General features: G+C 46.4%; 1 protein-coding gene across 1 annotated transcript; it reads left to right on the forward strand.

Annotated features, from left to right (window-relative positions):
• Positions 1 to 2,975: 2,975 nt before the first annotated feature.
• Positions 2,976 to 13,951, forward strand: Uchl1 (ubiquitin C-terminal hydrolase L1). Its single transcript, XM_021162846.2, has 9 exons — positions 2,976 to 3,172; positions 3,286 to 3,297; positions 3,791 to 3,919; positions 6,477 to 6,627; positions 9,281 to 9,366; positions 9,446 to 9,493; positions 10,514 to 10,580; positions 11,517 to 11,575; positions 13,555 to 13,951. The coding sequence occupies exons 1-9, from the start codon at positions 3,140 to 3,142 to the stop codon at positions 13,639 to 13,641; spliced, it is 672 nt and encodes a 223-aa protein (XP_021018505.1). The 5' UTR covers positions 2,976 to 3,139; the 3' UTR covers positions 13,642 to 13,951.
• Positions 13,952 to 14,247: the final 296 nt, after the last annotated feature.

The following is a 14,247-nucleotide window of genomic DNA, read 5'->3' on the forward strand; positions in this document are numbered from 1 at the left end:
GCCAGATTGGTCTACATAGTGTATTCCAGGCCAAGCAAAGCAACACAGGAAGACCTGTCTCCAAAACATTCTTTAGTTTTCACTCTTTTTCTCACATACTACTCAAAAAGTCGGGTACTACACTCATTAATTCATGTTTAATTGATTTAAAGTTTTTCCTTATGATTTTTATGTGTTAAATTGAATCAACTTGTGCCATGGGTATGCAACAGGACCTTGCTAAGTTTCCCAGGCTGGCCTTGAACTTGCTAGGTAGCCCAGGATAACCCTACATTTATGATTCTTCTGACTCAGCCTCTTAAGTGTTAGCATTACCATGTTCATCTTGTATATTTAATTTTAAATAGTTATCAAAATGTTGTGATTTTTTTTTTCAGTTGTCATTTTTCCAAATTCACAATGTTGTAACTGTAGAATTACCAGGGAGAAAGAATTACTCCACTGACCAATTGCACTGTAATGGACATGCGTGTAATTGACATGTAGAGCTCCGTACACATCCCTGGTATGTATGTTGACATGTCTCACCAAGCTGTGTACCCATCACTACACCCCCTACCCACCTCATCTCTTTATTTTAAGCTTGTACCTTTAAATAATCCCGGCATTTAGATTGCTGGGACTCGGTCGCAGGCGCATTCAGTAACTCAGTGCTAACATCACAGTACAGAACTGCAAAACCAACCATAACCAACCGCCACCTCAGGCAGCAAATCCCGCCTGTCCAGCCAGCTTCACGGCCAAAAGAGAAGCTAAGCCCCAGCTGGCAAAGCCCATTCTATGTGCATCGTCCTATTATCATCATCTTCATCTTCATCTTCTTCTCCTTCTCCTCCTCCTTCTCCTTCTCCTCCTTCTTCCTTCTCCTCCTTCTTCCTCCTCCTCCTCCTCCTCCTCCTCCTCCTTTTTCCCTGCAAGTTATACGCCCCAGAATCTGGCTAAGGTCTGTATGAAGCGTCTTCCCCACAATCTGAGCATTTCCGTTCACTCATCTCCCACGTTTGAAAGATCAGGACAGATCTGTGTCTTCTCTCTTTGTAAGCAGAGAGTTGTTTAATTTACTGGTCCATAGTTCCTGGCATATGGTTATGTATATGTGTGTATATACACACACACATACATATATACACACACATACATATATACACATACATTCACATATATACATATATGCGCATATATATGTATATATATGCGCATATGTGTTTATATATGTGTATATATATCTATACACACACACACTTGTTTGTTGAATGAATAACTAAGTACCTTCCACAAAGACTTCTGGTCATGACTTCATACTGCCCTTCCTAGCTCTTCTGGCAATACCTATCCACTGTTGACTTCTGCCTGTCCATCAGCCTTAGCTTAAACACAACTTCTTTTCATGTCTTTCTAATTCCCTCCGCTGAGTTAGGTGTTCCTTCCACACTATAAGAGCTGCAGGAAAGAAGTTTCGATATTCATTTCTGGATTCACCCAATTCCCAAGCTCAGTGACCAGTGGGAGTAAACGCTTGCTTGTGCAGTATTTGTGATGAATGGATAAATGAAGAAAACTGGAAATGTAGTATGTCTCTGCCAAAAGACAGACATGCACCCAGTCTAACCAGGTGTACTGGGTTATGCGACCGTCTGTCTTGGATCTTTTTTTTATTAACTGCATTGAGATGTAATTTACACAGTATAAAATTCACTCAGGATCTTACTCATGCCTTCTTGCCTCTCACACTTGGTAAGTGAAGGTCATTTTTTTTTTCCTGATGGTGAAACTGGGAAGAAAATTGAAGTAGCACATTGTTGACTCTAAAACAGAAAACGGACCCTTTCAGCATCATTTACCAGGTTTTGTCTTCCTGCCTCATTTTCCAGCTGTAGCACCAAGCAAATGAACGTCTCTGAACCCCGGATCCTGATGTATAAAATTTCACAAATACAATCTTGGACCCTCTCAGGGTGAAATAAGATGGCCCGGTAAAGGATCCAGCCGGAGAGGCAGTGCTGTTAAAACAAGGTTGGTTCCCTCCATCCTATGCCTTGCTAACCTCGGGCTAGCAAACAGCATGTCTGTTTTTCACCATTTGTTCTGAGCATATTTTTTTAAATACCCAACCTGCCTGCATCCTTAGCTACCTCATTCTGTGATTTAGCATCCCTGACAATTGATACAGATCTGGCCCCTCCTTCTACTCCGCCTTCAGCACAAGCGTTTGCTTTCCATCCTTTGAAATGTGCCTGTTAGAAAGAACACCCCCGCCCCCATCCCTGGAGAACCGCGGGCTCTCCTCAGTTGCTATTCCCTTTCTTCTGCGCCCAAAGTATTGTGGACCAAAATCTTATTATCCCAAACCCCTGTTCTTTGAAAAAGGTTTTCCCCAATTTTTTTAAAAAAAATGCTTTTTCCTTTAAGCCTCTAGTCTCAAATCATCTATCTTTTCTTTGGTCTGTTTCTAAAGTCCTCCGGCGCCCGTATTCTATGTGTCTCGTATGTACTGCTTCCCAGCGACCCACCGGTTCTTCCCCTGGAGTCACATTACATCAGCTTCACTAATGCACTCCGTATCAGATGTTTTATTCTAGGCAGTCCATTAAAAACCGAGCCTGGACACAGGTTGAATTTAACATGGAGGACAGATTGTCTGAGGTTAAGTACAAACTGTTCCGAGATGGGGGGGAGGAAGACCGACAAATATTTATATTCATATTAAACACTACATATACCTGTTGATTTTGTGCTTTTTTTTCCTCTCTCAATGTTTCAGAGACCCTTGAGCTTTGGAGTGATTGAGACGACAGAGGAGGGTTTCCAGAAATTTCGCTCCAAATTAAAAGCTCCCTCAAATAGGCTGCTTCATGCGCTCAAGAAACACCCACCAACAAAACCCATCTCCACAACCACCAGATTAGCTCACCGGCGAGTGAGACTGCAAGGTTTGGGGGCTTGGCTTGTACCATTCTGTGCGGTGCATGGGGGAGTTCGAGCCCTCTTGGCCTTCCTCCTCTGCTTGTTTCTGCTCCTGTCTCCCCTGCTCAGGCTTTCCCAGTGAGCGAGGCCGGCGCTTTATAACAGCAGCCTGGGCGGCTCCACCGGCTGTTTTTTCGGCTCCTCGGGTTTGTGTCTGCAGGTGCCATCCGCGAAGATGCAGCTGAAGCCGATGGAGATTAACCCCGAGGTAAGCATAGCTGCTGGGTCGCTTTGGGAGAAATAAGGCTGGCCCTTAGCTACAGCTCGGTAGCTGAATCGTTTAGTTTTATTATCATTTTCCTCTTTGCTTTTGGCTTTCAGATGCTGAACAAAGTGAGTGGCGCGGCGTGCAGTCTCTGTCCCTATCCTCCAAGAGCATCGTTGGAGACGCCCAGCCGGCCGCGCCCTGTGCAATGGAGGTGGCTGGGCTGGGGCGCCCAGCTGGGTGTCGTCTCTGCCCTGAGTTATCTAGGGGTTTGGGAGTGACTGAGAGATCTATCGCGGGAGGTGGCGGAGGATGGTCCCGGTCAGCAACGAGCGCGGGGAGCAGCTCTCGAGGGCGTGGCGACGGCCCGCGGACTCTGGTCCGAGGGCTTCGCGCGAGCCACGTGTGGGCTGAGCTTTGTGCTGTGTCACTGCGCGGCACGCAGGGTGGGACGGCGCGGAGGCTCCTCCCAGACTCGGGTGGGGACCCGTGTGTGTGTTTGGTGGGGGGTTGGGGAGTGGGAGGGCCGCACGAGGGATGCTTGTGCTGGCCCCGCCCCCTAGCAGGTGCCCATTATTTGTCTGGCTTTTTCGGTCTGGCTGCCCTGTCTTTTCCTTGCAGGTGTTGGCCAAGCTGGGGGTCGCCGGCCAGTGGCGCTTCGCCGACGTGCTAGGGCTCGAGGAGGAGACTCTGGGCTCAGTGCCATCCCCTGCCTGCGCCCTGCTGCTCCTGTTTCCCCTCACGGCCCAGGTAGGGAGAGGTCTGTGATGGGCGGGTCTCAGTGGATACGCAGTGTTGTGGAATGAGTTCCTACCTCGCGCTGTCCCCTTTTCCTGTAGGGTCCCTGATAAGGATCCCACTTCTTAGGGTGGGAGGTGCTTGCATTTTCATCGGGGCTCTATTGTGATGTCCATTATTGCCTCAATTTGGAAGAGAAGGAGCCCATTGATTCTAAGTCTTTTTTTCAGTTATCCAAAGAAAGATCTCCAACTTGTTTATTTTGTTTATTTATTTATGAGCCTTGCTCCCACTTGCGGATGGCCGTTTGTTTCCTTTTAAGGGCCTTGAGTGGGTCAGGTCCCTGGTTTGGTTCTGATGCTTTCTCACCTAGCTGTAAACTGATGAGGGCCTGGCTTAAGTCAAAAGAGCTGTCTCTTCATTTGCCACCTCCATCTGCCTCTCTGGTGGAGTATCCATTCCCCTCCCCCACCCCTCCCAGCAGGCATACTGTTGAACCTTTTAGAAAGCTGAATCACTGGTGCACAGAGCCCCGTCTCCACCTCTCTGACCTTGTGGCTGGATGAAGTAGGGCTCCTGTGGCACAGTCATAGGCAGGGATGCAAGTGATTCAGACTGAGCCATAGAGAAAGACAAAACTGGGGGGGGGTATGCGTTGTCTCGCCGTGTGTGGAGCCCCAGTAAATCACTGCATCGTCTCCCTCCTGTGGGCTCTTAGCTTCCTAATGATTTAAGAGGGGATGACATTGGAGGCATTTGCGTCTCTGCCGTGCCTTCAGATAGGATGAGGCTAATTAAAATACCATCCTGAGGGCAGGTGTTCTAGAGGCATCCTTGACTGGAACTAAGCTGTATGGGAAGTTCTAGGCCCTGCTCCTAGCAAGATGGTCTCTGATGAGTTCAAACATGGAGTTTGGATGATGTCAGTGACGCGTTTCCCAGTCGGAGCTTTCATTGCTACCACTCCGTGTCAGATTGGCTTCCTTGACTGAAGCAAAGTCGGCTCTCCTCTTGCCATAGAGGTTTCTGGAGCTGCTTTCCAGAGGAACCATGATGACTTGGAGGTTTTGAGCAGGGCTCAGGCAAGGCCTCTGGGAGGCAGTGGTGAGCCCGCTCGCTTGGAACCCCTCTCACTGGTCTCATTTTGTAGGCTCCAGTGGATTTATTTATCTTTTTAGAGTACATTCCAGTTTGGTTTGGCTACTGTTTTGTCCTTTAGCTGCCGTCTAATCTGCCCCATCTATGGAGTACTTATTCTGCATATGTAATGGGTAAAACACTGAAGAATTCTTTTTGATGAAAAATGAAGCAAGCAAGCTAGTTTAGGATGCATCTCATCCTTACTAAGGTTATGTCCGGAACTCCGAAATGAACATCTTAATTCACTTTGGTGATGAGATCCAAGCATTCTGCTTAGGGAAGAGTTCAGTGGTGGTCTGTTTTACAATGATAGCTGACTGATTAGCAGCAAGAGGTGTGAGAACCCTTAACAGTAAGTGGGAAGCAAGAACAGCTGAGCGTCAGTTCATCTCCTAGGACAGTCGTCTTCCTCTCCTATAGCCACAGAGAAAATGCACACCCAATCCCATTCCCAAGTACACTAAACACCACAGGCTCCTAGAATCGGAACCCAGCTGGCTGATGTGCTGTGTGTTTTGCTGGCCGTGGGCAATGGGCGTTTCTAGGGCAGCAGCACCTGCTTTTGATTGGCAACTCCTGACTTCTCAGATCTTCCAAACTCAGCAGTGAGAGGAATGGACAGTCTCTGGAGTCATTGAACACTTAATTGACTCTAAAAGAAAGATAAAAGACAAAAAAACAAACAAAAAACGGAGCCAGCAATGCTCGGAGGAAATCTCTCGTTCATAGAGCAGCCTCCCCAGATAATTGCTAACCTGCCTTTCAGTTAGAACATCCCCTGTATTGCTGGCAAGGATAAACTAGTACCCTGTCTTTTTTTACAAAATGAAAGTTTAGGTTTTTGTTAGTTTTAAACCATAGTCCAATCCTTGTAGCAGTTGGCTTTACTTTTCTAAAACAAACCGAGGAAGGGAAGTTCTTGGATCTGCTCGCCCCTTCCAAACAGTTAAACCTTGTTTAAAGGCATTGACTTGCACACAAATGGAACCACCGTTACAGAATAGCGGAACAGACACCAGCTGGTGCTAACACTGGGTATTGATCAAAGCTTGATTAGAAGCCTCTGAAATGCAGTCATTCTTCTCACTGAAGGGAGAAAGCCCTGAGTACAGCTCTGTTTGCAGATTTCACGACACCCCGCCTCCAGCTAAAGGTTGCCGTGGTGTCTAGACAGCCTTGGGCAGCATCCAAGGCAGTGCCTGCCTGCACTGCAGCATCGGGGTGGAGCCCCGCGGCCTGCTTGGGTGTGGAGGAAGACTCTTCCCTGAGCATTCAACAGCATCTAGCACCACGGCGCTCACTCATGGTCACACATCCCACGGTTTATCTCTTTAGAACTGGCTGGACCACCATCTGCTTACTTTAAATGTTCATTTCGAGATGGAAAAAAAAAACAAAACCAAAACCAAATAATTTCTCCCATTCACAGCATGAAAACTTCAGGAAAAAGCAAATTGAGGAACTGAAGGGACAAGAAGTTAGCCCTAAAGTTTACTTCATGAAGCAGACCATCGGAAACTCCTGTGGTACCATCGGGTTGATCCACGCAGTGGCCAATAACCAAGACAAGCTGGAATTTGGTACTTGTGGCTTAATCATTTGGTCATCTGTTTGGTTTTTTTTTTTTAATATTGTGGGTACATGCCAATGGGGGGTTAGAGTAGAGCTTTGTGGGGTCCTCTCCTTCTGCTTGATAGAGGTTTGGGGGGGGTCCACTCACCATCTAAGTCACCTGCTATTTAAACTTGAGGCATGGGGTTCAAAGAAACTTGGGTATTTACAGGGACCATTTATTTCAGCAATGTATAAACACATACACTCAGGTGGCTCAGGACGGGCCCTCACTCTGTGGCTCTGTAATTTTGGCTGGCCTTGAACTCAAGGCAATCCTCTTGCCTCATCTTCCTACTGGGACTTAGAGGTGTGTGCCTCCACACCCATCTTTAAAGTAGTTTGAAGCCTGTTAAATTACATCACCACTTAACCCAGATATAGCACCATGAAGGGTGTTTTGCTGTTTGTTTTGAGGGAAACTAATTCTCTTAAGAAGTATTGGCCCTCTTTTTTCTTTTTCTTTTCTCACAGCTTTATGGGGCTTAAGTGAAAGGAATACTAGAGGACCAGCTGATGTAAAGATTCATTCATTAATTCATGTGTGTATATATATACATATATATGTATATTCATGTGTATACACACATATATATATACACATACACACATATATACATATATATGCTCAAAATTCTAAGGAATTAATGGTGATATCTAGAAAGTATGGATCCTGTCTACAGTGCTTCTGTGTCTCATAATTGACAGAAGGACCAGAAGAGCTGCCAGCTGCTGACACACAAAGGCGTAGCAGCAGCAGCCTGAAACCCTACTAAAGGGAGCCACTGAGAGCAAAAGCAGATGGAGGGCCTCATCCTCCCTCCAGTGGAACCTGAACGGGATGTAGGAGAGAGAGAGGTCTGAGCCCTTAACGTCTGTGAAAGGCACAAGAGCCAGCAAGGAAGGTTACACTCACATAGCAGTTATGTGCGATTCAGGCTAAGAATTGGCAAAGTTTCTCCCGATGCCAGACTATAAACCTTTCAGGCTTGGAGAGCTCTGTGGGCTCTGACTCTGTAGCTGAAACCTGGCCATAGCTATGCTGGAAGCCTATGGGGTTCAATGAAAATTTTATTTGTAGAAAGAAATAATAGTAATTTGTCATCTTCTGATTTTGAGTGGCTGCAAATGGCTACAAATTGAATATCCTCAGCCTCGTTACTCCTGCAGGTCAAATACAGTCCCAGCTACTCAGGACACTGAGACAGGATCACTGGAGCCTAGGGAAGGCCACAGAGGGACTTGTGTCCAAGGAACATCTAGCTCACTTGTAGAGTATTTGTCTTAACAGTACGAGGCCCTGGGGTTGATCATACACATACACCCACTTGCTCATGTACACACATACACACACTCTCTCACTCTGTACACACTATACACCACACACATATGTATATTCAAAATTACTTTCACTTAGATGTTCATACTTAGAAAGTACCCTTGTATACTTTTTAAATTACAATGCTTGTCTGTAAGCATACCTAGGTCTCTTAGTTCTTTTTCAAGTGTGGATGTGGCAAAGCTGCATTAGAAAGCTGTATTGGCCCTTTCCCTCTGTGAAACCTCGTGGTCCTGGGATCAGGGTGGTGAAAGGTTAGAACCACGGTGTAGCCATGGTTCAAAAGTTAATTCCATTTTGTCCTTCTCACGGAGTTACGAGGATCCCCATCGGTTCCCGGTTTTGGTTTTCTTTCTTCTCAGTGACAAGGATCAAGTCCAATGGAGCCCACCCTCAGCCTTCCAGATTTTGGAATGATGCCCAGTAACTGAGTTCGTTACATCTAGAGCTGACAGTTCACACAGAGGTCATCTGAAATCAGTTATTTTTATGATAGCTGCTCTCCTGCCTCCCCACACTTAACCACTCCTGAGCAGGGGCAGTGTCTAGCCCAAAGGCAGCTGGCCAGGCAGCCCAGGCTTTCGAAACTATTTCTGTCTTAAGACCGCTATGCTAATGGCATTCAGTGCTCCATTTGCCACTCTGAAGTAAAAACCTGAATTTGGGAACTGTTAACTAGATTAGAATGTTATTGTGGCACCATATGTGTAGTGGATGTTGTGCTGGGTAGGTGGTGGCGCATGCCCTTAATCCCCACACTCAGGAGGCAGAGGCAGTCTTGAGTTCAAGAGGAACTCTTGAGTTCAAAGCCAGCCTGATCTACAAAGCAAGTTCTAGGATAGCCACGGCTATGCGCAGAAATCCTGTCTCTTAAAAAAATAATAATAATAAAGTTGCATTAAGTTAAGAAGTGGTACAGAGTCAGCCACAGACACAGTAGGCTGCACATAGGCTCCTTAGGGACTAGATAAGCTCCCACAAGTACGAGATTTAACTATGTAAATGCTGAAAAGTGCTGAGATTTGAGAAGTGAGTAGGACAAGAATTGGGGTGTCAAGGACCCCCATGTACGCTGAGGAGTAGACCAGCCTGTCTGGCCTGATTTCAGCAGCAGGGAGCAGTTGGGAAGCTAGCCTGCAAAACGGGACAACGCATCCAATGTCCCTGGAGACTGTGCATAGATTGAGGTGGGACCAGCTGTGCAAAGGCCCGAGCAGGCAGTCCATGTGCGCCTGCTCACACTGTTTAATCTCTGCTGATGCGTACGTTTTCTTTTTTCAAAGAGGATGGATCTGTCCTGAAACAGTTTCTGTCTGAAACGGAGAAGCTGTCCCCCGAAGATAGAGCCAAGTGTTTCGAGAAGAACGAGGTAATAGAAAATGCTTCTGGGGCAACACTTTTAAATGACTCTGGATGGCTGTGTGCTAATGGCTTCCTCTCTTCTGCAGGCCATCCAGGCAGCCCATGACTCCGTGGCCCAGGAGGGCCAGTGTCGGGTAAATACAAACGTGCACACAGACCTGAGCCGGGTGCCCCCTGTTTCCTGTGAGGTATTTACAGGAATCTTGACAGCAGTGCCGTGCCAGCTGACAACAGAAACTTCTCCTCCTAAAGCATCCAGACTTGATCTGTTCCCCTCAAATAGTTTCAGGAATCTACTTGGCGATGAGATTTAAGTCAGTGGCCTATCCTATGTTTAGCTTGGAGCCTGTGGTTTCAACTCCAGCACTAAAAAGTATGCAAGCCATAGGGTGAACCTTCCAAAGCAGTGGCGCTCTCCCTGTGGGTCACGACCTCTTGGGGGTTTGAATGACCTATGGGAGGGTCGACTACCCAATATTTGTGAATTATAACAGAATAGAATTACAGTTACAGAGTAGCAACAAAATAATTTTATGATTGGGGATCAGCACCATGTGAGGAAGTTTATTCAAGAGTCACAAGCATCAGAAAGGTTGAGAACCATTTAGACAAGTCTAAAGTCAAATGCAAATTTTAACTTAGAAGCCAGGGGCTGTGTTACCACACTTTACTTCTGCTTTCTGGACTTGATGGGCAAGACCCTTCCCTTAGCCTGATCTCCTTCCCATTAAAAAGCATACAGTACATAGGCCTGCAGAGGCGGCCCAGGCATCCCAGCATTTCTGCCTTAGGAAGTTTAAATGCAAGCTGTTTGGAGCATATTCCTCTTGGAGAGTATGAGAATTTATTTTTTAAAAGATTTATTTTTATTTTCTGTCCTATGGGTATTTTTTTTCCTGTATGTCTGTATTTATATGTGTGTATCTGTACCACATGTGAGCCTGGTGCCTCTTGGGGCCAGAAGAGGGCAGAAAATCCCCTGGCACTGGAGTGAAGGTGACTGTGAGCCACCGCCCAGTGCTGCTGAGTCCAGGTCCTATGCAAGAGTAATGAGTGTTCTTTAACCTGCTGGGCCATCTTTTTAGCTGGAGAATGTATTTGTAATTAGTATATCTGCTACGTCATTAATTCCTTTTCTTCTTGGCTCTCTTCAGGTAGATGACAAAGTGAATTTCCATTTTATTCTGTTCAACAACGTGGATGGCCATCTGTACGAGCTCGGTATGTACGGGCTTTGCGATCCAGTGTGATTTTACGTATTATTCGTTCAGACTTCATCTCTCTTACGGCATTGCTATGTGACTTTCTGACAGTAGGCATGCAGTGATTTATGAAGGCAGAAATCTGAATTCCAGTGAGAACCTTGGGCTGGCTCAAGTTAGCGTCAGTTGTAGGAAGGGGTTCATGGTACCCCTCACCTGACTCCTTATAGTGTCCCCTAAGACACATGTCACGCAAGGATCAGTACCCAAATATTAACTTGTTTCTGTAAAGTGAGTTTAAGATTTTTGTGTTTGTTGGAGATGGGGGTCTCTGCCTAGCCCTGAATGTCCTTTACCTTATTAATTAGACCAGGCTGGCCTTGAATTCACAGTGCTCAGCCTGCCTCTGCCATCCAAATGCTGGAATTACAGGCGTGCATCACCATGCCCACGTTGTAAACTGAGTTTAGATCTGTTGAACATCATTTCTCTTTGGAGCAATAAAGAATATCCATCTTAGGGAATTCATCCATTTTCTTTTCATGGAGAAAGGCTTGCAGTTGCATCACCTCAGACGTAAAGGTTCCCAAGGGCAAAGGAGATGGGAAAAAATCAGCAGTCACTAAAAGGCGACTGGAAAACAGAGCAGTCTTTACTGTTCCCTAGAGACTGCCTGACTTTTGCACAGTTCTCTTCTCCAAAATGGGGGTGGGGGGCGGTTTACAATTAATTCCTCCTGTTAGGGAAGCTGGGTTGGGTCTGTATGATCTCCTCAGCTGTCAGTGACCGTCCAGGATAGCTTGTATCTCATTGCATCCTGTCGCTTTGAGATCAAGCTCCCCTTTTTGGAAATGGTAGCAGTGTTTGGACGAATCTAAAAATCCTTTTGGGGTTGGGTGGCTACCACATTCTGAAAATGCACAGGAAGGCTGACATGCCGGCTTCTTTGTTCTAGATGGGCGAATGCCCTTTCCAGTGAACCATGGCGCCAGCTCAGAGGACTCTCTGCTGCAGGTAATCCCTGGAGTGCCTCTCTCTCCACTGCGGGCACCCTTCTTTCAGTTGCTTTTGTGTACTGTGCTGACATTCAGGAACACTGGCATCAGTTGTGTAGGCTAATAGCATTGTTTAGGGCTTAAAGATCGCTTCAGCCATTCTGTCTGCCTCATTTTTATAACAGGTGGTTTTAAACGGGATCCTAAAAAAAAAAAAAAAAAAAAAGCCCCGACTAATCTGTTTCGTGTGCTGTCTTTAGTTAGGATTGGCTCAAAAGCCATTGCGTGGCTTTAGTGTGGGATTAAGGTGGCCATTGTCTCCTTGTCAGGTTATGCCATCAGTAAAGAGTGGAATATCAGCTCTTTCCACCTTCCCTAATCCTTCAAGGCTTCTTGGTATGGGTCAGCCTTGGTGGGTGTGTATTACACATTTTGGCTAGGTAAATCCTGTTTTTGGGGTTTTTTTTTTTTCCATGTAACGTTACTGGTATTAGAGAGTAGAGAATTCAGGATCACTTGGCTAGAGAGATGGCTCAACTATTAAGAGTGTGTACTGCCTATGCGGAGGTCCCAAGTTCAGTTTTCAGGACCCACATTCAGACAGCTCACAGCTACCTGTAATTCCAGCTCCAGGGCACCCACAGACACGCACAAACCCACACACAGACGTACAACTAAAATAAGGGGCCTAGCCGATGCCCGTGCAGAGGCTCTGGGTTTGATTCCCAGCAGGTACCACGAGATGGCTCATAATCCTGTATAACTCCATTTCCAGGGGACCCGATGCCCTTTTCTTGCCTCCACAGACATCAGGATACAAGTGGTGCCTAGACAGGCATGTGGCAAAAGACCTATACACATAAAACATTTGTTAAAAGAATTAAATCTTTTCTTTTTTAAATGTTTTTAAAGATTTATTTATCTTATAAACGTGAGTACACTGTTGTAGTCTTCAGACACCCCAGAAGAGGGCATCAGATCCCATTACAGATGGTTGTGAGCCACCATGTGGTTGCTGGGATTTGAACTCAGGACCTCTGGGAGAGCAGCCAGTGCTCTTAACCACTGAGCCATCTCCCCAGCCCCAGGAGTTAAATGTTTAAGATTCATGAGGACCATGAATTTTGTGGACCATGTGTTTATCCTGCTTAGAAAAATGACGACTGCAAACTCAGTTCTGCTGTTGTAGGCCCTTTTAACCCAAAACTGAATCTTTAGAATGGAATCACCTTGCTGTTACAAAGGATATTTCTTAGACTTGACTTGCAGTAGCAACAACAGCTAGTCATAGTGCTTGGTGTGCACACAGTAGGGGTGCTTGTGGCATGCACACAGTAGGGGTCAGCAAAGGTTTTTTGTGAGAAGCCAGGTAAGTATTCGGGCTTTGTGTGGTGTGTGGCTCTGGCAAGTGTCCAGTGCTGCTTCTGTAGCCCTAAGCTTTGCTAGACAGTCCCTAAATGAACATGTCTACCTGTGTCTGCCAAAAGTTTGTTCACCACACTGGCAAGAAGGCTGGGTTTGGTTCCTAGGCTGCGGTTTACCGACTCCTGGGCTGGGTGATTCTCTAAATGAGTTCTGCCTTCCTTTGAGTCCCCTTAATATGATGCAGGAAGTGAGACTCCTTGCCTTCTTCCCCAAGACAGATTAATGCCCAAGGTTGCTGTGAATTCAATGGTAAAACCATGGTTCTTGGCCAGTGTACCTTGAGACCTTCTTTATAAAGGACACAGCTTTGGAACATGAAAGATCTGGTCACCTCATAGCACTGGTGAACCAAGGTATACCAACCCAGGCACTTGGCAAAGAGACATGGAGTCTTTTAGAGAGGGAGTCCAGGTTAAAATCGAGCCTGAGGTGTAGGGTCTCAGAGGCAGGTTTTTTTCCCTTGCCTCCATCCTCTATTAAAGCCAGTGAGGGTAAAGCGGAAATATTTTCCCTTTGGAGTTTCTCTCTCTGTCCAGGTTCTATTCGGATATTAATACCACCCCTCCTTTTCAGGATGCTGCCAAGGTCTGCAGAGAATTCACTGAGCGTGAGCAGGGAGAGGTCCGCTTCTCTGCCGTGGCTCTCTGCAAAGCAGCCTAAGTCTGGGGACAGAGAACCAGCCGCTCCCCCCTTCCCTGGGCAGGTGCGCGCGGCCCGCCGCCCTTGGTTTGCAGCTTTAGCACTTAGAACCACAGCTGTCTTCTTGCGTTCTACAGCCCCATCCCCTCCACCCCACCCAGGCCACCAGGGGGCTCTGTCACAGCCACACCAGGCTGAGCACTTTCCCTCCTGTGTCTCTCGTACCTTGCTCTCTACGGTCTCTTTGGTTTCTGTCTGTAAGTTACGGCCCTGGATGTGGTTTGTCTAGTCCTTAAGAGGAAGAATAAAACTTTCTGCTGCTGAGAGTATCGGCTGGTTTTTATTTTCCCTTTCCCCACCCCAACCCCTCCCACAGACAAATGTCTTCCATCTAATGCAGGTAAGAAGATTCCCACACAATAGTATTGGTTTAGTGTTTAATCCAGACTCTATTTCTGTACACTGACATTTCTCTACATACCTGTAGAAACTTAATTTTTTGAAAGTTCGGTGTAGGCTGGGTGTTGTGACTCAAGCTTGTAATTCTAACACTAGGGGGCTGAAGCAGGATTGACACAAGTTTCAGGTTGGCCTGGGCTACTTGTGTCCAGAGAGAAAGAGAGAGGG

This window comes from Mus caroli, chromosome 5 (genome assembly GCF_900094665.2).
Source record: "Mus caroli chromosome 5, CAROLI_EIJ_v1.1, whole genome shotgun sequence".
NCBI classification, from domain to species: domain Eukaryota; kingdom Metazoa; phylum Chordata; class Mammalia; order Rodentia; family Muridae; genus Mus; species Mus caroli.